The 23,987-nt window shown below is 44.4% G+C and overlaps 6 protein-coding genes across 8 annotated transcripts; 2 read left to right on the top strand and 4 right to left on the bottom strand.

Moving 5' to 3' along the window:
• Positions 1-494: 494 nt before the first annotated feature.
• BCIN_01g01170 (hypothetical protein) lies at positions 495-2,340 on the top strand. Its single transcript, XM_024690218.1, has one exon. The coding sequence runs from the start codon at positions 569-571 to the stop codon at positions 2,054-2,056; it is 1,488 nt and encodes a 495-aa protein (XP_024545986.1). The 5' UTR covers positions 495-568; the 3' UTR covers positions 2,057-2,340.
• Positions 2,341-3,538: 1,198 nt separating this feature from the next.
• BCIN_01g01160 (hypothetical protein) lies at positions 3,539-7,171 on the bottom strand. Its single transcript, XM_024690217.1, has one exon. It carries the CDS (start codon positions 6,979-6,981, stop codon positions 3,946-3,948), a length of 3,036 nt encoding a protein of 1,011 aa, XP_024545985.1. The 5' UTR covers positions 6,982-7,171; the 3' UTR covers positions 3,539-3,945.
• A 171-nt stretch (positions 7,172-7,342) lies between these two features.
• On the bottom strand, positions 7,343-11,477 carry BCIN_01g01150 (hypothetical protein). Of its 2 annotated transcripts, XM_024690216.1 has the most exons (3): positions 10,722-11,477; positions 7,944-10,673; positions 7,343-7,893 (listed from the first exon to the last, which is right to left on the bottom strand). In XM_024690216.1, exons 1-3 carry the CDS (start codon positions 11,193-11,195, stop codon positions 7,807-7,809), a joined length of 3,291 nt encoding a protein of 1,096 aa, XP_024545984.1. In that variant the 5' UTR covers positions 11,196-11,477; the 3' UTR covers positions 7,343-7,806. The 2 variants fall into 2 exon arrangements, with proteins under 2 accessions (XP_024545984.1, XP_024545983.1); XM_024690215.1 differs by having other exon boundaries at positions 7,343-10,673.
• A 126-nt stretch (positions 11,478-11,603) lies between these two features.
• Positions 11,604-13,561, top strand: BCIN_01g01140 (hypothetical protein). The gene is made up of 2 exons (XM_024690214.1): positions 11,604-11,765; positions 11,823-13,561. Exons 1-2 carry the CDS (start codon positions 11,714-11,716, stop codon positions 13,325-13,327), a joined length of 1,557 nt encoding a protein of 518 aa, XP_024545982.1. The 5' UTR covers positions 11,604-11,713; the 3' UTR covers positions 13,328-13,561.
• A 450-nt stretch (positions 13,562-14,011) lies between these two features.
• On the bottom strand, positions 14,012-15,541 carry BCIN_01g01130 (hypothetical protein). 2 transcript variants are annotated; one of them, XM_024690213.1, is made up of 3 exons: positions 15,349-15,541; positions 15,081-15,283; positions 14,012-15,021 (listed from the first exon to the last, which is right to left on the bottom strand). In XM_024690213.1, exons 1-2 carry the CDS (start codon positions 15,476-15,478, stop codon positions 15,279-15,281), a joined length of 135 nt encoding a protein of 44 aa, XP_024545980.1. In that variant the 5' UTR covers positions 15,479-15,541; the 3' UTR covers positions 14,012-15,021; positions 15,081-15,278. The 2 variants fall into 2 exon arrangements, with proteins under 2 accessions (XP_024545980.1, XP_024545981.1); XM_024690212.1 differs by having other exon boundaries at positions 15,081-15,271.
• Positions 15,542-16,613: 1,072 nt separating this feature from the next.
• Positions 16,614-19,033, bottom strand: BCIN_01g01120 (hypothetical protein). Its single transcript, XM_024690211.1, has 3 exons — positions 18,180-19,033; positions 17,938-18,088; positions 16,614-17,857 (listed from the first exon to the last, which is right to left on the bottom strand). The coding sequence occupies exons 1-3, from the start codon at positions 18,328-18,330 to the stop codon at positions 16,774-16,776; spliced, it is 1,386 nt and encodes a 461-aa protein (XP_024545979.1). The 5' UTR covers positions 18,331-19,033; the 3' UTR covers positions 16,614-16,773.
• Between the last annotated feature and the right edge of the window lie 4,954 nt (positions 19,034-23,987).

Raw genomic sequence — 23,987 nt, 5'->3', positions numbered from 1 at the left:
GACTTTCCTTGATTCCTGGTCAGTTATATACTCTTGTGTTTAAATGTTTAGGAGCATAGGTTGGTATTTCCCGATGAAACTGGATCCTGAGCAGACTGGCCTGATAATTTTGGGGTCGCGATGAATAGGAGCCTAGCGCTAATTTTATACCAAAAAGGTCGTTAGGTTTTCACCGGGTCCACCAACTAATCAAGCTGGCCTACCATGGCCCTTTATGAAATTTAACTAGCGCTGATAGGTAGTTCTTGTACTATCGTTACAATTTGACCCCTTCATTCCATCAGCCTATTTTTTATGTCTGAAATCATCTATGATTTGGTCTCGTGTTCGGATATTGTCCTTTTCTTGCTGGCGTGGACGAATCCAGGAACCGATTGGTTTGGCCATGTATTGATAGGGGCTTGATTGAGGTGAATAAGGGCTGGCCGAATCATGTTAGTTGCAAGAATCTTGTGTATCTATTTTTAGACTGTTGGAGGGGTATATGGATGAGTGAGGGGATGTGCTTGGTGAGGATATCTTCACTAAGTCTCAAATTACATTTCTTCATTCTCTTTACTTGTACGGCATGGAATGGGATAAAAGAGCTCCTTCGACCTCATATGGGGATGGGCGTGCAGGTGAACGTGGACGAAGTGTGAGAGGGAGTGAAAGAGAGAGAGACCGTAGTCACCGGGACGACTATTCTGATGCCGAAACAGTGAAACAATCAAATTACCCCAAACCACGTGCCTCATCAAAAAGACCAAAAGATCGTTCTAAAGGATACACAGATAAAGGATTTGACAACCGAGGGGGACCACCCCCTTCTAAATCTGCTTATGGTTTCGCCGATCCATTCACCGCTGCATCTGTAGCCCCCAGTATTGCGAGCATTAGTACAAGAGGCCATAAAAGTGGCACCGTCGTGGGCAAAGAAGTAGATAGGGTGGACAGGCGTCACGGCGTAGATGATTGGGAGGCTAGAAGCGCAGCTGTTGAAAGAGCCCGTATAGCATTAGAGCAAAGACAAGGATCTCTCGGTCAGAGAGAGAGGAATGCGCGCATCGATGATTACGCTGCAAATTCGCTTGATCGTGTGGGGGATAGTCCAGCACTGACTGAGACTCCAACCATGAAAAGTCGGGGCACAAGGGAGAGCAGATCCCACAGAAGAGCAGAAAGTGTGACTCCTAGCAGTAGAATCCCCCTTGATAGGCGATCGAGAGCATCAAGTACGGTACCCCGCGATAGAATTCCCATGCAGGGGGGCGCAGCATTGCATATGACTTCTTCCACGACAATGATGATGAGCAATAGCAATTCCAATGGCGATGATATGCAATTTTATAGTCATAGACACCGCAGTTCTTTCGTTTCATCTGGCAATGGCGGGGGACAGCTTAACATGGCTCAGACGTCTAGCTTTGTCTCACAGTCTGGCGATCCTCACAGGCTTTCGAGAGACAGGAGGGCACCAGACATGACTGTTGACTATTCTCAGGCCGGTATACAACGCAGTCGGCCCGGAGAGAGCATCGGTGGCGACACTGCAAGACACCGCCCTCTCACCCTCCTGCCTTCCCAGCCAAAGAACGATCCAAGGATCGATCGAAGGATTGAAGATCTGGGGTCAGTATCAGCTTCGCATGCTTCTGAAAGCACTGTCAAGCCGCGACGTAGGAGAGAGTCGGTCGGAAATCGGCCATTTGAAAATTCGGAGTCGGGCGCTAAAACCATAACGGGAACGGAAGCCTCAATGCTGCAAAAACCTGAAGCTTCAAACAGTGGACGCACCGAACGCACCGGACGAACTGGACGCACCGGACGAACTGGACGCACCGATCGAACTGGGCGCTCTAACGATTTGAGGACGATGTTTTTGGATAATGAGCCTCCGCGTACAGACCCACCAGTCGCGCCTTCCAGTAGGACACACACTACCCTGCGTCCACCACCACCCCTATATAGCGATCGCAGTAATCAAGCTCCCTCTACAACTGCTAGCCATACACGTCGCCTGGCACGGGACAGGGATCTTGGCGTTGAGCGTTTTCGCTATCACGAAAGAGATTAAGATTTCAACTAAAGAGATCCTTTTAGGAGCAGAGATGAGTAGCCACTACGATATTAGCAAGCATGGCAATGTTAGTAAGCAGTATTAGGGTATGCTTCGCCAGATTTGATATTATATGGAGGTAAATGTAATTTCGATGAACTAAAGATGTTAGGCTCATCTTGCGGGTCCTTGTTATTGTATTTTTTCGGCGTTTCGATTCGTTTATGGGTTTAGATTTGGTTGATAGATCAGGTAGGCTAGTCGAGAATAGACTTCGGAATTTGATAGTTAGTATTGTGATATCTGGTTATGCTATTTTGGATATCCTTCAACCATTCCTATTCTTAATGGTTGAAGAATCATTAATATGCAGCATGTGATAGAATTTAATTGAATGTTCTGGTGTACCGAGAAACCAGAACGTGGTGAAAGGATAATGAGGCGCAATGCGCTGGATCAACACCACCACTTAATCTTATGGGTTTTCCGAATTCCACGGCCACGATATCCCCAAATATGCAATTCTATCCCACACGAGGTCACCTTTCAAGAATGGGCATTCTCACGAGGAAAGGCAGAGGAGAAAGCTGGATATGCTAAAACTTGAAGCGACGTGTAAATTGGCGTCAGAAATTGGATTTCTGTACGGAGTATGTGTGAGTGGATACGTGTTGTATTAATAAGAGTAGTAGTGCGGAGTTGAGCGAGGCCATAAATTCTATGTTTGCGTGGTATGGAGGGGGAGGGTCTGTCTAGTGGAATACCCATACCAGGTCCAATTCAATTTAATAGCGATACCAGATTTGACACCAGAACAAGGAAGACCATCAGTCTCTCTCAATTGGAAATATATCCCTCAGAGCTATTTGATGAAACTAAGAGGGTATTCGACTTGATCATCGCACTGTGAATGGTTGGAATGGGTTACTAGCGCTAGGTGATAAGGAGTTTGGATGTGTGATTTTTGTTAGTTGTGAGATTTGTATTGCGAGTAGGACGAGATGGTTCGGTCGTATTCTCCCTGCAGGTTCCTGGACAGATGGTGAAGTGGAAAGACGAAAATTATTGAGTTTATTGGCAAGTCAAGTGGCGAGCATGGAAGAGGACAGTGAGATAAGAGTGGCAATTTCTACGGAAATTGGAGGATATTTTGTCATTGATGGGGATGGCTGTGGGAACGGAGATGGAAATGACATAGATGAGGAGGATGAGAGGAGTATCGTGACGGCGGGGTTGGAAGTTGGGTTGGGAAAAGAGAAGATTATGGAGATCTCAAAGAGAATTGGGAAGTTTTTACACTTTTAAATGCTCAACAATCATTGGAACAACAATCCAATCTTTCGCACCTATAAACATGAAGCTGTTTTGAAATAGCCAATAGTTAACAAGTGTCGGGACCTCAAGGAGGTAATCCTGGTACCAGCACACAAAGTATCCCCTGCACCGGCGAAGCTTTATACACACGCAAGGCACATACACATAAGATAATCTTAAAGGTCTTGATGTTCTTTGGCTCGCTGTCATAATTTTGGTTTATTCATACATAAATTCATCCACTTCATTGCCCTCGTCTCTCTCTACAATAAGACGGCAGCATCATCTGCCTGTTTTGTCATATCCATGCCAGAATGACAGTCAATCTCTCGATCGATAGTCTCCATTTGCAATGTCTGATTCCCACTCACTGGAGAGGATCTCTTGCTCTTCCCTAATTTATTCATCCTCAACAATATTTACTTAAAGGTCACTGGCATCAACATTGACATTATCAACATCAATCTCATCACCGACTTCCTCGATCGAATCATCATCCTCGTCATCTTTGCCCGTTCCCGTAAATATCAGCCGACCGTGTTCACTGAGGATTCTTTCAAAGAAAGGCTAGGGCTAGGATTACAACGAAGTACCTAAGGGATGCAGAACTCAATCCAGCTTCCCAAATAGTCCATCGCATTACCCTTCCCATTAGCCGCCTCCTTTTTAACACACTGTTCAAACTCCTCGAAGTTTATTTTTCCCAATCCACCTCTCTCCTTGCCCTCCTGCTCCACATTTTCAACCTTCCACAACTCGTATAATACCTCATCACTTGGTCTCTTGTCTTCCTTCTGGGAATGCTGTTTCTTGAGGTTGGAAGAAGCTGCAGTAGAAGGCTCAGAATCTGAAATATCTGAAATTGGCTGGTGTTCTCCAACAGATCTGCCAGAAAACACATCATCTGTAACAGAGTTTGGCCTGAATTGAGGGAGCGTAGGATCTCTATGCTCAGACGATTGGGTGCTGGTAAAACTGGAAACTTCATCACGCTCTTCTTCTTTCTCCTTAAGGTGTACGTCGATATAGAACAGAAGAGTCGGTGGTAATAGAGGCTGCAAAGCATAAAAGAAGTCGCGTTGTTGATAAAGATTGAGGTTGTTTTTATCAACATAATATTTCCATGCCCTCAGAGGATCGTCCTTGTAATAAGGAGCATGTTGAAATTCGAGCACTGCCATATCAAGGTCAAATTCACGATGTGAAAGACCTGATAGCTCCAAGTCAGGAACGATTATTTCACTGGTTGTATCATTGACATCACTAGACTCCTCCACTTGGTAACCCGTAGCTTCCAGAAGTTCATCTAGCTGTCTTAAACGTATGTCTTCGACTTCTACCTCAGGAATAGTGGGCCATACAGGCCGTGGATTGATGCTTGCTCCTCCAACAGCATCATTACGTGTGTGAACGGTCTCGCTAGTAACTAGTTTATCTTCCTCGACTTTCTTAGCCGTAGCCCACCTCACAAAGTCAACAGTGCTGAAAAGATGTCGGTATTTGTCGCGTTCTTTCTTTGTCTCCAAGACAGCCACCGCCATATCTTCTTTAGTTAGGAATAATGGATCAAGTATTTCATTATAGGCTTGTTGAGAGACTTGGTACAAGATCTCCTTCCCCACGTCTTTCTCTGCATCAGGTATTTCCATTCCACCCCAACGTTCAGGGACGCTTCGCGAAGACGTCGAAGGATTTGAGCGGGTATCAAAGTCATCAATGTCCTCCGCAAATCTTACCTTAGAGGATGAGCGGGAATGAATAGTCGGCCGTTGATTAAATTGGGACTTGGAGGTTTCTCCATCAGCGCCAACTGTAGGAAGATCTTCCTCAATGTTCCAGTCAGCAGGTGGTGATGCCCCTTCTTCTTCATCAGTATAAAATTGTCTACGCTTCCACCTCTCGTGCAATATATATCGGGATTTCTGTCTCTTAATAGCATGCTTTATGATGAAAGGACGAGCACTTTCCGGAATATTTGACAATGAGTATTCTGGTCCACAAACTGATTGAACATCTTCATCAGTTATGTTCAAATCACGTCGACGACGTTCAAAATTTACTGTTGCATGCTCCGCGGGAGTTAAAAAGGGATTTTCGGAGATGTTAGATGCGTCAAGCAAAACAGGATCATCTGGAACCCACTGGGGATCGTTTTCTTCAAGAGTTTCTCGTAGAATTTCCTCGGAAATTCTTTCAAGAACAGCGTCTTCACTCTCTGTAGATGGGTCTTCCATCAAGAACCGCCAGTAGCCTCGTGTCCTTTCAACGGGACGTATCGGAGCAGTTGAAATCCGACTAAAACTAACAAGAGTATCATCTCGATTTCCAGTATCGTTAGCGCTTGGCCTCATCACACCTCTTCCGTCCCAAATCTCCATCTCTCCGTCACGTATAGTTTTTCCCTCGCCGGCCCGCGATTCTAAAGTTGGAAATGGCCCTAGACCTGCACCTGAACTTTGGCCAATTAATCTCCCAAGAGCGCCACGGCCACTAAGGTGAGCATGAGCCTCCGAGCTCATCATATGCTGCTCATCGAGACCTTCTACCATATCCTTGTGCATTTGGCGATATAAGACGTAGTAGGAGCGAAAGATTCGTAGGAAGTCTTTCCTGTCAACGTAGCCATCGTCGTCAATATCGTATCCCGCAAAGATCACACGCCATTTATCCTTTTGTTTGCGGTATGCTTGACCTTTGAGAAATTCTGAGAATGAGATGAGATCATCTCTGTTGGTATCGTAGAAGGCGAACATCCTGTCGAATATAAGGCTTGGGGCATTGTTCCTATAGCCGCCACTGGGTACCAAACACCGCTCAAATGTTCTTCTGTCCATAGCCAAGTGAATATCATCGGGGTCTTCCGGCCAAGGTGTGTTTGCCATGAAATTCCATTGCTCAAAGTATGCATCCAATTCTGGCCTTTCAAACCCTGTCTCGTGAGAATATTTCGCAATCAACTCCTTTGGCAATGTGATCATCCTGTCTTGATTCTCGGGATCGCCAGTATACCACACAGGTTGTATCTGCCTTGGTCCAAAGGATGGTGCTGGTACTCTAACTTTATAGAATATATGAGTTTTGGTATGTAGTCCTTGTGCTTCGCATGATTCACATAGATCAAAGTCGGCACAGTTTGCACATCGATATCGAATTCCACGGATGGGGACTACTGAGCAACCGTTACAGCCACATCCTCTATGTACGTATGCATTTCTCCTTGTAGCATCTTCGGAAACACGAAAGAGGAGCTGAACAATATTTTGGCCATTTCGTTCAGCATCTGCAGTTGGTGCTCTTCCTGTTAAGCCGCCCTCAAATTCCGGGCCATCATCCACTACCGTATCTCCATCTGTCAAAGGTCTAGCTACAATATTTGCGTCTTCATCTTCGCCTGGTGAAATTGGTTGTAATTGAGCAGGTATAGCCTCGTCGGTTGTTTCTGTGCGTCGGCGTCGGTAGACCGCATTACTCCTACGTAGTCCACTACTCCCAGTGTTGTCTTGTACATCAGCGGCATTTGTGCTATACAAATAGTATATTCCATATGCAGCGGCGCAGCTGGCGAGGGCCAGTATTGCACCCCTACTTCTCGATAGTGTATTCGAAGCTGTAATAGATGTGGCTGACATTGCAGCAATGAGATTGTATTGAAGTTTGGCTTCTCAGGTTATTGCTGGAATATCTAGGTTGAGGCAACCAGACCCGCAGAAGCTCATGGCCGCATCTGTATTTTCAAGAATGAGAGAATCACTTCTGGTGTTGGGTTGTAGTATTGTGAATATGGCCAACAAAATCTAGACGCGACGGACGGGAAGGGACTTTCATTGTGTCGAGCTTGAATTATTCAGCCTTCCCTCTTATCGTTTACGCTTATCTCCACGTGACCTATTTACCCCTTCGCCCCTCTCTTCACCTTTCCTATTAACGATAATCCAGATTAGCGAACCCAATCTCACAGCTACCTACTTTGTGATACTGTTTCCTTATAAATCAAGTATTGTTGTAAGGTTATTCTCATAAACGTCACGAAGTATCATAATAAGCTGCAATTATCCGATCCAAATAACGTGTAGAATAGAACATAGCATTTCGTAATAACTCCAACAAAATATTGAATCTTTGGATATCCTAAAACACCACAACACCAATTGTTGACCCGTTATCCCAATCCTTTCTTCTTGCCCTATAACTCCTCTAGCAACAACACCGAAAAATGCTAACACGATGAGCCTGACACTGCTACTCCCCCTAGTTTCCGGCCATTTCCCCCTTATCCTGCCGTCCTTGGACTCCGTCTTCTTCCTGTACTCTGCGCAAATATTTCAGACACCGGTATCGTATTTTCTCTTCCCTCTAGAGCAACCACGCTAGGTTTTTTTGATAGTTTTGGCTTTGGTATCTTGCCCGTTGCTTGCTTTTTGAATGGCGGAGTGGATCCGTCGGAATCAATAGATCTAGCTGAACCGTTTGACATTAGGCTTTGGCTTAGGTTTTGGATCTCTGAGTTCAGTGTTCCGGCGTTTATGTTCACGTCGATCTCCCTAAGTCCAGTTGGCTTATTTTCTGGTTCTTCGATAGGAACAAAAGCTACCTCTTCATTCACAGTAGGGGTAGAATCGTTGTAAACCACTGGGAAAACAACTTTGCTAGGTGATTGCATGGCTTGTGGCCGCCGAAGGGCTGCCAGAAGTGTTTCATGGGCTTCAGTCCTAGGCAAATGCATTGTGTATTGATACTGAACCTTCTGGGGAGTCTCTCCTGTTGGCTCGTACTCCTGCAATGTTGATTTAGCAATGGTGGTGCGAAGATTTGCAAGTGGCTGTCGAAGATTGTCATCTAATGGGGTAAGGTTCTCGGCTAAAGCTGTTGTCTTTGAGGTCATTTCGTCGCCGAGATCTTTAACACGACCAAATGTTGATGTGAAGTGTGCACCGATATTGTCATACGAAGATTTGACTGTAGATGAGAGACCTTGGAGAGATTTCGCATGCAGGTCATGATGCTCCGCATTCTGTGCTCGTGCACGAGTGACAAAATCATCGAGTGCTTGCATTTGAGTGCTGATATCTTTCATTTGTTCATCAACAATGCGAACGGTCTCGTCATGTACAGAGCTGGTCGTAGCTTGGATAGAAGCATTGTGTTTATTTGCAGCCATCCAGTCATCCTTTAGCTTTGTCTTCAGAGTCTCCCTAGCCCTCAAGACTTCCTCGACAAGTTTCTCTTCCTTTTCGTTCCACGCATCCATGCCTTCGCTGTACTTGACCCGAGTAGCTTCGAAAGTTTCATTTGATGATTGAATGTCGGTACGAACAGCGGCAATCTTTTCACCAAGACGTGCATCTTGAGTTTCACCCTGAGCCATGACTAAACTCGAGATCTGTGAAAGAAGGTTCTGGCGATCTTCGGCGGCCTGCTTCCGTTCTTCTTGAATTACTTCGTCGAGTTTGGAATTGATGGCAGTATTCGATTCCATGGCGGCCTCACCAGCGGCGTGAAGTTGCTGTCTTAGTTCGTTTGCCTCCGCTTTTTGTGCATTGACGTGTTTGAGGAGGTCTTCAAAAAGTGATTTGAAATCTCGACCTAGTGAACTGTATGATCCATGAAGCTGAGTATGGAAAGCACCAAGCTCACTGATCACTTCTGCAGAAATTCTTTCTGCTGCAACTGCTAATCCTTGGAGGCCTTCACCTACTCGGACTTTGACATCTTCCCGGAGAGTTTTGATCTCTTCAAGAACCACATTCATCTCTTCCTTGGCTGAATCTGTTTGCTCGGATACCTCCTTCCCAGAATTCTCAAAAGTAACAACGTTCTCCTCTAGGAATGCTTGTGTTGCCGCCAATTTCTCCAGTTCGCCATCGACAAATGCTTGCATCCGACCCGAGACAGCGGCCATGAGTTCCTGTTGTTGCTCTCGGAATTCCTCAACCCGTGATTCTACAAGGCTCGTCACCTCGGAGACCTGGGCCTGTGAGAGGCCCCAGGCATTTCGATTCAGTGTCTGAAGAGCCGACTTTCGCCTATTCTTGTCATGGAGACCGCCAACATCGTTAACCGTGCGTCCCAGCGTGGAAAGAAGCTCAGTACCAACAATGCTGAGTTGTTCCTCAGTCTTCTGGTGAGCCTTTCGAAGTACAGACTCTTCCTCCAAAGTCCGACGAGTATTTTCTAGTACCGATTCGGTTTGTTCTAGGACACCTTTTGTTTCATCCAAGACAGATTCTGCCGTCTCAGCCTTTTTCTTCATGGTCATGAAGTTGGAAGTTATTGTGTACAATTCTTGTACCTTGTTGCGGAGATTCGTTTCCATCGTCTCGATTTTCTCTGCTTGTTCTTCACTAAGTATTCTCCGCGATTCACTCTCGACTTGAATTTCTTCAAAATTCTCATTGGTAAGATAGACTCCATTTCGCTGTCGGGCAGCAATCAGTTCGCCCTTGAGTTTTTGGATTTCATACGTAAAATCCTTGAGAAGGATGTTTTTGGAAACTTGCTGGTTAACTTGAGGTTTGTTGCGAATGTTCTTGGCTCTGAAGGCATAGTCCAAGGTGGAGATTGTCTCCTCTAGATTACTTTTGGCGGGAGAAACTGTTGCAATAATGCACGTTTTCGTTCGGCCACCCAGTGAATCTTGAAGAAGACGTGTGAGTTTCGATTCACGGTAAGGAATATGAACATCGCGAGAACTTCGATCAACCAGGGCATTGATCACACGACCAAGAGTCAATAAACTCTTATTGATCAAACCAGCTTCAGCAGCTCTTTTGTTCTCAGCACCACTGCGTTGAATGTTTTCACTTCCTGCCAGATCAACCAAATTCAGCTTTCCAGCACTAACATATTCCTCCCCATTTTCTGCTGTCCTTTTGATATAGGCGGTAACTGTAAAGACCGTGTGACTTCTGCTACTCAGGTCGTTACACTTGGTTGATGCGACTTGTCTTTTGAAAGATCCATCCTGTAGAATCTTCACACCATCTCTAGCGGTCTTGATATACGATTCCTCCATACCCTGAACTAATGTTGTGGTGCTTCCTTTTTTGCTGTTGTCGTCGTAGATCTTGAGCTTTATGCTATCATTGACAGCTATTAAATCGCGTAGCTCTTCATTGTAAAGTTCGATAAACGAACACTTCACCGAAGACTCTGCATCATTTAATTCGAGTTTGTTAAACAGAGCGTGAAGTGCACGAGGTATGATTCCAGCATTATCTGAAAGGATCCCGAGATGATCGCTCATGTCTCCGGACATCGTATATGTTTTTCCAGTACCAGTCTGGCCATAGGCGAATATCGTACAATTGTATCCGGCAAGCATCTAAGATAATCAGTAATGCTTACATGTAAATAATAGAAGTGAAAGTACCTCATCAAGGATTGGAGTCACAACATCGTCGAAAATCATGGCCTGATCTGCTGCGGATGAAAACACCTTGTCGAAATGGTAACTCTTGTTACTGAGAGCGCTGGGTCCCATTGATAAATCGAGATTTTTCCCTTTTACTCCTTCTGTTGATAGTACAACACCACTGTTTTCTTTGACTTCGCGCTCATTTCGACCCCTACATCGTACCACAACATTGATATTTGTCTCTCCACCTCCTTCATGTTCAAAATCTCTTTCTTTTCTTTTCATTCCCGTGGTAGATGTAGCAACGGATGCGACTGATCCTGTTGGTGAGACTGCTCCAGACCTCGACGGCGGTGGCATTGCTGAGCTTGATCTAGAGGTAGAAGGTCTTGGTCCTGCCAAAGAACTCGATGGTCTTGGTGGAGGTCTCATAGTGTTTACCCTTTTATTTACAGCTGCCGCTGGCGTTGCTCGAGGTATTCCTGCCATAATTTGGCGGTTATAGTTTAAAGAAGGAACGTATTTCTGCCTCGCTCGCGAGGGAAAGAAGTACGGTAGGTAGGTAGGTAGTCTTGGTGTTTGTTTTTGTTTGTTTGAAGATCCAGAATTAAGTGAGTGAGTTCAACGCGGGGACCAACGCGCTTCTGGCAGAAGGAGAACAACTCAATGTTGATGATAGCTTTTAAAAATATAAAAACCCTTTTACCTTTGAAAATATAATGTCGTCGTCGTAGTGTTCTTGTCGCAAATAAGTGTTGATGTTTCTTCAACGTTCTGATTAATCAATTTCTTTGATCAACATTTCATTTCTGACAAATGGTTGCCTCGGCAACCAAACTAATCCCACTTCTCTACTCCAAGCATCACGAGCTTCAAGCCCCACCATGCCATCACTCTGGAAGTGTCTCACTTCCCAGTCGCAGTCATTAATTCAATATTCAAATACCTCGAGTCTCAGTACAAACACTCTGCCTTCGACTGATAATTCCAATACAAATGTAGCAGATATGTCGTTATTCAGCGCTCAAGTCCATCCAGGACGAGCTCTGGGCTTTCTAGGTATATAAATCTATTGTTCCCCTCCACAAAGAACTGAAACTAATAATATATCCCCAGTTCTAGGAGCTTCACTTCATGAGATTATCACGCGAATAAAGGCCGAACCACACCGATTCCCTAAACTCGACTTAACTTATGAACCTGTAGCTCCTGTCGATGAACCTGTTATCCTCAGTCTACCTTCTAATGGCATCCGTCTACGCTTTGATGGGCCTCAGCAACGTCTGCGACTGATAGAAGTGTTAGACTTCACAAAAAATAAGCTCACATACAATGATCGGGAAGTGTTGAGATCTGGTGGAACTGCTTCACCAAATGGCGCAGGAGCTGGACATCTTACTGGACCAACCTTTCGACATATCTACAAGAGTTTAATTGGTCCGACATTTCCTGGAGAATACATCAAACCTGAAGTTGGAGATGAGACTGGAATGGGCTTATATGTATTATCATATCCCGGAGTCGCATTTTCCTTCCCTATCCATAAATCGTCTTGGTCGCCCGGAAAAGATGTTGTTTCGTTACTCTCATCATCCGCTGGCCAACCTGCTTCTTCCATGGCCATATTCTCAGGGGAATCTTGGCCCGAGGCAAGAGATAACTTGTTCACGCAGAGCCTTGAACCCCTCAAGACATTTGCTCCCTTGACAAAGGGCCGCGAACCGGTTGCAGATGAAATTGGCCTTGTTAAGCTTTATGGTGGAGGAAAACTTGAGTTGATACGTCGTTTTAACAATACTCCCTTTTGGATTCTCCTCGGTGAAACAACTCCTCAAGAGCTTGTGGCTGAACTCGGGCCACCTGATGCTATATATCGAAAGAATGATCAGAAGATGTCGATCCACAAACCTCGAACTGCAAGTAGCACTGGTAGGCGACCAGCCTCAACGGATCTCCGAGATGATTCGACCGATACCGACCAATCCTCAGCTCACACTGCGACGGATGATTCTGATGACGATAGCGGTGAAGGAGAGGCAGCAGGAAATGTTACAGGAGAATGTTTCTATAATTATTTCTACCATGGCTTCGACGTCTTAGTCTCTACTCCTACATCGCCCTCACAGCTTCCCCCCTCTAAAGCACGTTCTCAGCAAGAAAATAATCGAGTTATTCCCACAGATGCCACCGCCCGTCTAGTAGCTACGAAAGTGATATTGCATGGCAATGTTCCGGGCTCATACCCATTCAATCGTCATCGACGCTGTCGCTGGGAAATTGAATACTTATCCCCAAAATCCAAGTCTAAAATCATGTCGATCAACTCCGAAACTCCTTTCCCATCGATCGAAAGTAGTCTTTACAATGAATGGAAAAGCATTTATAATAACGTCGAAGAAGCCAAACAACGACAACGCGGTATGGTGCTGAATCGTGATTGGGGCGATAGTCCAGGAAGTAGTTGCGAATTACTTGGTGGTTGGGAAGATAGCGTAGGTGGGAAACGAAATGCTGAGAAGGAAGATGAGAAGGGATTGGGAAACACTACTCTATTTGGATTTCCGGGATTGGTATTTGAAGTTCTGAAGAATGGTACTGTGAGTGGTGTTACGGTGTTTTGATTGGGTGGGTGAGGTGGAGTTTTGATGGATGATGGATTGGATACAAATGTGTTGGTGTTAGTTCGGGTGTTTTGGTGATACATATATTTTAGACTGCATACATACATGGGTGGGTTATTGAACGGGTTAGGCATTCGGGAGTTTATGTCATTTGTACTGATATCAAGCATTAACGTTCTGAATATTAAATATTTTCTGCTACGAAGAAGTTGGAATATCGCGTTTCCGACACCATCTCCTTTCACTCGCCATAAGTGAGTATATCCTGGTAAATAACAAACGTTTTACGAGTCAGGGGTGAGTAAGTGAAGTCGCTAAGAGAAGATCTCTTGGATCTGATACCAAGGAACATGAAGGTCCGTTCTTGAGTAAATTATCATGTTTTGCAATTCCTATATCACTCATCTTCATCCTGATTTTCTAACAGTCACAATCACCTCCCTCTACAAATTGATCTGTAAAGGAAGGAGTCAGAGATGGAGATATGGATATTGGCTGGGGAATGGGAAGATGGGGAAAGGGACGGTAGAGGAGATTCAAGGCTAGCTCGGAGAGTAAGGATAAGAATATCTTGCGCAGAAGTATCAAAGTTAAACTCCACCAGGCCGGCTGCAGATATTGAGAACGAGGAATCTTGAATCACTGCGATGAACACATGTCACAAAGCCGTTTAATCAGCAAATTTACAGTTTTATGATTGAGAGACTAGAATATTGCTTCGCTGGTATCATTCCCTTTATCTCCTTGCCATGTAGCAAATTCTACACATCGAGTTGAAACTAGAGGTATCCAGCACCTCCAGTCAAATCGCAGCGCTGTTTAGGAAATTAGATACTCTCATCAATGATGAAACCAAAGAGAGTAAAGGAATTGAATCATCGTGTGAATCATTATGCATATCCCCTATCTGTATTGCTATTGCTTCTCTCAAAGAGCGACCAGATGACCACCTAGAAGTAGTACCGCTAAACTTGGATGACTACTATACTATCGGTACATCCTCACACGTAGAGGGACTGATGCCAATATGGGGCAAAAAAATGCTAAACCCATAAGGTCCAACTTGGTTACCTTTACTCGCTACAATCGTACTAGTCCTCCATTTCAATATCTTCTTGAGTATCTAGAGGTTTTCTACTCGATTGAATAGGGGCTTTTGGTCTTCGGGGTAATTCGAAAGTCGTTTGTGTTAGTGAAAGTTGACTAGTATCAATTACATCGGTTTCTGACTTCGTATGGGTGTCGGAGTCTGAGTCTGTCTCCGTAGCATATCCATGTCTTCTTTCATTCTGGAGAGATAGACGCTCAGAAGATACTCTCGTTCTAGCATTAGCATTGAATCGAGCTTGATAAAGTTCTTGTCGAGAGCGAGAATCGGGTGCGAATCCAGGTTGCCCACTCCGATTCGTAGTTGCTTGGCTCATTAATAAGTTATCATATACTAGGGGTGGCTCGACCCAAGGAGAAAAGTGGCCGATAGACTGAAGACGAACTGCCGAGTGATTCTGTGCTGAGAGATTATGATTTGACTCTGATTGACCGGATTCTGGAGCACCGGCTGCCTGAGTGGAAAGAGAAACGTTTCTCGATGCAGCAACTTGAGCATCATACACCTGTTCTTGTACTTGAACCTGTTTCTTTTGAGTCGGAGTAAGGTTCGGTGGTAATTTGGAAGAGGCAGCAGGCTGAACAACCTGTGGAGTTTTAGCAGCCATCCTTGATCAGATAGGACTGTAACGAAATGAAAACGTACTCCCATAAGTTTGTTGTTTTGTCTTAGTAATTTGTTCAACTCCTTGCGGGCCCTCCAGAAACATGTTTTGATGCCGGTAAGCGTATTCGGTGTTTTATACCAGGGAAAGAGTAGTTTATAATTGTCGTTGAGGAGCAGTTCTTCGTCACCTTCATCACTCACACCCCTGAAATAGGTATAAATATTTAACCCTACGCATCAGACTGAATGGTTAGCCTGGAGCTATATTGAGATGATGATAAGTTCGTGAAATACTGTGAGTACTTGCAAATAAGTTCTTTGTTATATTTCTGTCGCTGGATATCATCGATCGCAGTCAACGTATCTTGGAGTGGATAGTGGACGAGATTACAGGTTCCTTGACCTCGGGGCTGAATTTTAATTGGACCTTTAGCCATGGCTGTGACTTGTTCACATTTTTCAATGGATATTTCAAAGCTTTAACATGATCAATTAGAGGCAGATGGAGAAGCAAAAACATGTTCTTTTTAGTACCAAACTCTACTGAGGGAGATGGCTTCCATTATGGCTAGTAAAATACAAATGAGTTGCCGCAGTAACTGAGTGATGGTACTAGGAATCAAGATGAAAGTAGTGCATATTTGTATTCATACCCTGAAACCAATTTGAACAATTCAACCTCTCTGCAGGTCACATAAGAAACGGGTCTGTTATTTTACAATGCAAGCGATGGCAACAGATGCTTTGATCCTCCAACCATTTTTGAACTTCCAACTATTGTTTTCCATTTGAAATTTTGAAGAGCCCTCTCCAAGAGAGTTTCATAACGATTTGAGAGGTTGTTTATTGTCATCGGTTGAAGGTCTTCTCCTTCCTAGGATGGCTGTGAATACCTGAAAACACAATTTTGAAGAAGGAATTACGCTCTCGTACGCCCCTCTAACTTAACATCATCGAGATTTGTTCCCATGAAGAAGGAGCATGCCTCAAATTAATATAATCGAGATATGTTCTCATAGAGAAAGAGCCGGTACCGCTAATTGTCCAAGTTTCACAACAGCAATGTAGCCTTCATCTCATCAACCTCATCTCATCATCTCATCTCATCATCTCATCTCATTCTAACTACCGCAGCCATCTGAGCGTCATGATCGATAGCGAAATTACCCACTTGAAACCATCAGAATTAGATAATTTATCAAACGATACTTCTCTGGATCGTTGCGGATAGACCGAAAGCGACATTTGAAGTAACGACCACCATAAAACCCCTAAAACCGGGAACAATAGTACGTTGCCATAATATACGCCAACGAAACAGCTAGATTCACATAACTGAGTAGTAGCACACAGTATTCGCACTTGCAAATAAAAATTCCGTAGGTTGGGCACATGTACGCCTGTGGGAAGTACTTGGCGTTTCCAACTTTTTGTACGCACAACAAACAGAGATTTACTGTACTCCTCGCAAGTCTCAAAAACGTATTGATAGAATATTGTTTATGAATAGGAGAGAGCAATGGAAAAGACAATTGGGTAACAAGAAGTCATGGAATTCTCGGTTGACTAACCTGCCAAATGAATACTAGGATTGCATGATCATGAAGGGACAGCAAGGTGTGAAAAACAAAGACGTTAAGACTGTGGATGATATCATATCGAGAACTATTGTTCAATCATAACGTTGGACATCAACCACGAGGTAAAATGCTCCGAGTATTATTTTTTAAGTCTACCTCAGAGCCCCGTTTTGTCCCACATCAACGTCAACCTCCACTGTCGGCTTATCATTTCTCTCCAACTCTCTCTGTCTCTGTACACTCTCATCCATGTGGTCCGCAAAGGCGAAAAGTGCCTGACCAGCTTCTCCAAGATCATTTACACTTTGTGTTTTCTCCTCCATCTCATCGTCTTTCTTCCCTGACCAACTATCAGGTATCTGTATTAAACCCTCATGTAACGCATAACCCGCCACCAAACCGACAGCCGCAACTAAACTTCCCGCTGTGATAACATATTTCCAGATGCTACCCGCATCAGTACCCTTTTCCTTTTCGCCACCATACCGTCTCATACGATTGTCTTTCCTCTGCTGTCCCACAATCGGTAACGAATCTGCTAGACTCGCCACAAACACGCCTCCAATATTTAGTATACCACGAGCTTCAGGCGCTTGCCAAGGCAAACTCCCTTTCTTCTGTTGTACTGCATTTGCATTCCCACTATTACCAGATTTGGTAAGCAGTGCATCATCTAAACCAACCACACCATTCCACGCCTCATCTTTCAGCTCTTCAACCCATTGAACTAAATCTGGAAACTTTTTCCTCATCGTCTTTTGCAGCCATGGTTGTGGTAACTGCGGATACAGCATCAGAGACATAAAGCCCAGTGCTAGACAATCTAGACTCGACAACTTCTCATGTGAAACAAGATATTTTTTATTTCCTTTTAATTCTCCGATGGCAGAGAAAAAGTCGCTCGCTAATGCATCGAGCCGGATTTGCGCACTAGTTTCAGGAGAAGCTTTTAGTAAACTTGAGACAGATTGTTTACCCCTCCTAAGAGATTCGGGTATGATACTTGGTTGGTCTCGTGATTTATCATCGTCTGTATCAATATCCAGAGAATCTAGACCTAGATATTCGGTTCTTTTTTTAGCTTCCTTTCGGAGATGGGGCGGTGTAAGATATGGCAAGGGAAAAGATTGTATCGTGTTGAAAATCGGACGAGTTATTTCGGAATAATTCTTTGAAGAAACATAGAGTGAGAGATCCAGTAAAGGCTGTCCATGCATTTGGATAAAAGCAGAATACCTAACCGACCAATCAATAAGCCTTTCATGATAACAAATGTAAAGAATCTCGCCATCTGTCTTTCCCTCGGTAGTACGTACGCTATACAATCGGCCCCTTCTTGTCCCCGTAAGCTCGCATCTAGATTCCATTTTCCAGATGAATATTGTGTGAGAAAATCGATGATGCTTCTGTATCCACCCACCCAATGAATGGCCCCATTCCTGCTATCTTTCAAAGCAGGCAATTCATCTGCAGGATTATATCAATATTGAACTTTTCCTGTTTTGACCACTCAAGGATGGTGTGAGGGGTAGAAGGATGCATTCTCTGCGTCACGTACTCGTGGGACTTAGGGTTGGATCACTGCTAGCAACAAGGGACCATTGACCACGTGGGATCACTTGCTGCATGTATGCAATAGTAGCTAAGCATTGTGCATCGATGGAGGGTAAACCGAATGATGGACCCCAAATATGCAGTTCGAGAACCATGATTGATATAATGCGGAAGGTATGCGCGGGTTTCTGCGCCAAGTATGAAGTATACAGTGGTGTGGTACGATTTGCGAGCAAGATTTGCGGTTTGAAGTATTGATTGTTTGAAGTATGGGCTAAAGATCCAGGGTCGGAAGATGATGAAATTGAGGATTGGACTTGACTGAAATCTGCACGTCGTCCAAAAGGACCAGTTATGCCTTATGCTTTTCCTTGTCAGATATTACAGTTGCGGTGAGCAGATGCAAGTAACTTGATATGTATCAAATTGTACATGTGCATACATGCATATATTGTAAACGGTGAAGGGAAAGCCGACACCCTTGGTAGTGGTGTTGTGGTTGATGCCGTTGTTGATGTCGCCGTTGATGTTAACGTTTGACTTGTCCAAAAAGATTGATCAATCGATAATGAATTCCCCTCCATTGTTGCCAAGCCCTCCTTCTCGCCCGAGGAAAATTACCCGTGTCCACGTGATATGATTTTGTCTCCCCATGCTCTCCCCATGCTCTCCCCATTTCTCAGCTACTCGGCGATGTCCAACCACCACACCACCAAACATATCACCACCAAAACTAATAGATGCATCCAGCTCACAACCGATCGGGATATATGCTTACTCTCCTCTTCACACAGCATACAGCACACAGATGTGCGCAGAAAACAACCCCCAAGGAAGCACAACATCAACGTCGCATCCGTCTCGCCGTGTTGCTGTGCCACAGCCACACAGGGTAGAATGTCGAAGACTAATTCTTGCTTTAACCTATCTACAACCTCTCTAGTACCAATCTCGTGCCTATCTGCTACCTATCTACCACCTGGGCGCCAATATTGTGTAAGTCACCTCAACCCTAGCAACCTTAACCCACACCACCGGGTTTTGGCATGTCACTATCGTACCCAATATTGCTATATTCGAAGATACCAAGACTTCTTCCCCTCATCTTCGTAAGCCCGAACACCGAATACATTGAATTTACGATTTCACTGCAAGTTTTCTCTATAAAATGAACATATACTGGGTACATCAACTGGATTGGATTTTCGTCTCAGCGAAGTCATAGCTCCTTTGCATCAGCTGGTTACACTGTCACAACAGCAGAGTGAGACATATCCATCTTCCTTTTCCTTCTTCTCAGGAACAAGTTGTCGAAATTAACGCCAACGCGTTTTGACCTTCCTGCTGTTGAGCCAAGGGATACATCTCAGATATCAGAAACCCTCTTCATCGTAATGATGAACCACCAAATATAGAAATTTCTTCTGCTACAAAAGCAATAGCATCTGTACGACGGGTAGGGTTTAGTCGGCAATTTCAGGAAGAATGGAGATGATATGATCCCTTGCATCACGATCGATTTCTCTAAAGTTTAAAAGTTCGAGAAAATTGACAGGCCATGTGAATCCGTCCGATCATTAGCCATTTCGAAGGATTAGATTGGAAGATCTCTCCGAGTGACATCAAATTCTGAGTGCTGTGTTCATGTCTGATCACGATTGAAGATCTTTCATCCTTATGAGGAGAGTTGGCTTGATTATCTATGATGTATATTGTCTTATCAAAATGCGCGCGCGAGCCTGCCAAAAGAAATGTTGGGTTGTTGGGTTGTTGTTCACGGACTACCGCCACTACTTCTTCCTGTCTGACCCTATTAAAGTTTTTCTAAAAAATCTATCGCTAAACATGTATCCAGAACTTGTGTCTGCTTGAGCTTGCTTGTCTTTTCGCCAGCTTGGTATCGTATCGTTTCTGTGTCCTTTCTGTATCCTTTCTGTATCCTTTCTGTATCCTTTCTGTATCCTTTCTGTATCCTTTCTGCATCCTATGTCCTATCCCGATCACTCACCCCGCATGCTTGAGACAGCCAAATTGCTACTGCCTACTCAGCGGGATGGCTTCGGCGCTGGTTGATCCCCTGGAGGCTGGCGGTCGGTCGCCTTGTTTATACCCCTCACCTCATACACCCTGCTGTATTCTCAGGTGGCATGAAAAGGTATCGGTGAGTCTTCTCTCCTCTCTTGGCTAATCTAATAGGTCGACAGGGGGAGAGCAGGATTTTCACGTGAATACTCTGCGCAGTCTTGCGGCAGCATACCCTGGGAAGAGACAAGCAAAAGCTCATCTGACCCATTTTTCAAACTTCGGTAAGGCATGGTTGGGAATGGTTCGTATGACTACGTATCACTACTGGCTAATATATTCCAAACGACCAACCATCGTCGTTGAGCTCGGTCGCGATATCAAGGGAGACGATGAAAATGATTATCATGACGATCACATCATCCTTTGACGTTCCTGCATGCGAGACTTCCGAGCACTATGACGGGGAGGAAGGTAGAACGAGCGAACAAACGTGGCGCTTTTGCCTTGTTTACGTCGCCGCTCGCTTTGGTCCTCGCTGAGTGAGAATATCGTGCCGGTAATGCTTCCAGAAAGGGGAAATAAGATTTGGGGCAGATGAGACAACGGAAGGATTACCAGCCCGAGAACTTGGGTGTCCAATCACATCCTTTGTGTTGAATTGACCGAACTGTTGACCCAAACGTGTATCATACCTACCTTGCGTGTACTATTTCGTGATATCAGCGTGAATCAAGAATTAATCTTCTATGGCAAACGAACCATCAGTCATGTGTCAATCGCGTGGTGAAAGTCCAAAGTCATAAACAAACACAGTCAAGCAAGCACCAGTCACATTCATGGTCAGAGTCAAAAAAATAAAAAAAAGTGTAGTTAAAAGTTTCAAGATGCAATTATGTCTTTCCCTCGTCATATCAATTCTCGTCATATCAGTACATATCGCAATCTTTCCATATCCATGGCGGTGATGCTACCAATCCTTGAAAACTCCCTAGGCCCACAGTAGGTAACCTATCGACCCATCATGTTCCCATCCATAATCATCCTGATTGGATATCCTTCCATCGCGCCAGTAATAGTAATACAAGTATGCATATTAAAGCCTCATGTGAGAGGAAGACCGTCGCCGCGGCACATAGTATATTGGTACAGTAAATACTCAAAAGTCAAATGACAGATGAGTGTAAGAGGGTATCGAGATAGTAGCCTGCAAGCAATTGAAGATGAGCCGGCTCGAATCTCTGCCGCGAGAAGAGAAATTGTGGGCAGCGTATGGTGAACTGAGAGTGTAATCACTGCTTCGTTCGGTCCGGTCCGCATGCTCGGGTTGGGGAGAAACCTCGTGGAGATGCTCGTGCAAGAAGCGCAAGAGCCGCTGGTGATGAGGTGATGTTGCGCGGAGAGACTGCCATTTAGTGCCGAAGGATGATGGCATTTATGAGGCGTGAGTAAGGCAGGGGTGGTATGGTTGTGTGCATGTAAGGTAGCAGTGTAATGTTGACTCTCAAGTGCGGATTCGTGGCTCTCTCAATGTGGAGGTGAGGTATCGAATTGGTCTTCGCATTGTGATAATGAGTCCATGTCCCTTTTTAGCTTCAGTTGGTGTGTTTCTTGTTCAAGAACTGAAGCTTATTTGGATGGAAGAGGAGGAAGAGGACGGTTGGGTGGTGGTCCTGGGCAGGGAGGAAGGTTTGTAGGGCGGTGTTGAGCAGGCATGTTGATGGATTGAGATAGAATGAACTAAGCTGTGGTGTGTAGAGAGGAAGTTGTTCAGATGAGATGATGATTGAAGTTGTTGATGATCTACTCTCGAAGTGGGAGGAGGAGGATAGTTATATATCTTGCTTGGGGCGATTGATGAATGTTTAATCGCAATATAAAAAGATTGTTTCTATTATCGATGTGATCTGAAACTTGTAGTAGATAGAGGTAGCGCTTGATGATTTGATGCTGGATAATCTATTTTCTCCTTTGCAACGAGTTGGGGTCCTGGATCTTTATGTATTTTCGATCACTCCTCAACTATGCGTGCTGTGCAAACCACAATCAGAAAATTGACCAGGTTCAACCTACCTGGGGAAATTTGCCCATACTTGCTCATTCACCTTGGATCAGCATCGGAAGGTTTGGACCTGACCTGGTCAAAGTTACTGCCAGGGCGTTACAAGCATCCCACGCTATCGTGTTTCATTTTGGGCTGCACTTGCGTAGGTGCCAGGTACAATGGTCTCAAAGTAGTCTTGTTGCACTTGGATGATTTAATTGTGGAGAATCTGAAAAGTAGGTGATGCATGCCCAGGGTGGATATAAGATGTTTCTAAGAAGGGGAAAGTGTGGTATGTAAAATAATTTTAGTTTTAAGCCTTGTATACGCCATGGAAATGATGGTGCATTGAGCAGGGGAAGCTTCAGCTTGTTGGTGTTATTATTCTGCCGGCAACTTGCATTCGCAGTAGATGATTAGGAGTTTTCCATAATTTTTCCTGCATAGTCACACCCAAAGTTGATGAAGGGGCAGGAAGCGAAAGACATTTGAATTTTACGTGACAATGGGGGAAACTTTGGCCATGCTGTAGGAATAGAAACATCTGATATCACAAGAACTACTCATATATCAGCATTCAAGTTATCTACGAATCTATTTACGAATCTGTCTACGAATCCATCTCTCACGGACCTGAGTATGTCTTCCTTCCACTTCGTACGAGAGCATAAGTATTCAGACGATCGATAATCCCGCTAAACATTCAAGTCTACTCAAAAAGTAATATTCATTTTATTTTGATCATCTTATTAGTACTATTTTGGTAACAGTAGGCGGATAACAGGGGCAGTGTACCTTTGCCGAAAGTAGTTTGGTACGAATGGCAGAAAATAAATGGCAGAATAATTTCCTTGTCATTCCAAACCCACATTTCTACGATGTAGGAAGTGATCAGGCTGAAGATTTTGATTGAGGGGCGGCTTGTCTTTTTTTGAAATGAGGATTTTGATATGGATGAGCGATTGAGTAAAAAAAACTCCGATTGTTCAGATCTACGAGGGGTGGAGGATAGTCCACCGGCGGTTAGCTGAGTACACAGTATACTCTATAGACGGATGTTAACATCCAATCCTGTGTGCTGTATTCTGTTTGCTGTTTGCTCTTTCTGGCTGTATTTGTTATATTATCAATCAATACCGAACTCATAATAGTTCCCACGAGTTTCCTGGATTGGGTTCGGTATAGTGCTGACTGTATTTCATGAAAGGGTAGGCAACTTCCAATAAAATCTCCAGGTTCTCAGCCTACTAATACCAAGCATTGCTCATCGCGAGGAATCGTATCAATAACCCAGCCTTGCAAGTTCGTGTACCTTTTTCCGCCGCTGTGCTGACGCTCGATACCGAATGTGTACGCCTCAGCTTGTATATCACCCAAGGCTACGATTATCAGTCACAAATCTATCATATGATCAATCAATATCAACCGCAATAACCAATGACCAAAATCATACCTAGCTACTGTCGGTCAAACCACGATTATATCAAATGTGGGGTGTTCGTGGTTCGCTTGTAGGTGATTCGCATGCCGATGCGATGGACTACAGCCCGTGTTTCCCCTCGCATCTCTTCCCGTGTCTCTTCCCACCTGATCTCGATGCTGTATTGGTGACATTGTTGATTATGATGGTAAGCGTCGTTCGTACATTGATCAATCATAAGCTACTGTAGGTACCAATCTCTATAACGGGAATAACTTCAACGGTCTGCGGTCATTAATTCGCTGTCCACGTACCATACACACGAA

Source organism: Botrytis cinerea, chromosome 1 (assembly GCF_000143535.2).
Source record: "Botrytis cinerea B05.10 chromosome 1, complete sequence".
In the NCBI taxonomy this organism is placed as follows: Eukaryota; Fungi; Ascomycota; class Leotiomycetes; order Helotiales; family Sclerotiniaceae; genus Botrytis; species Botrytis cinerea.
The sequence above is the reverse complement of the archived record's forward strand: the minus strand, read 5'-3'. Positions and strand labels throughout refer to the sequence as shown.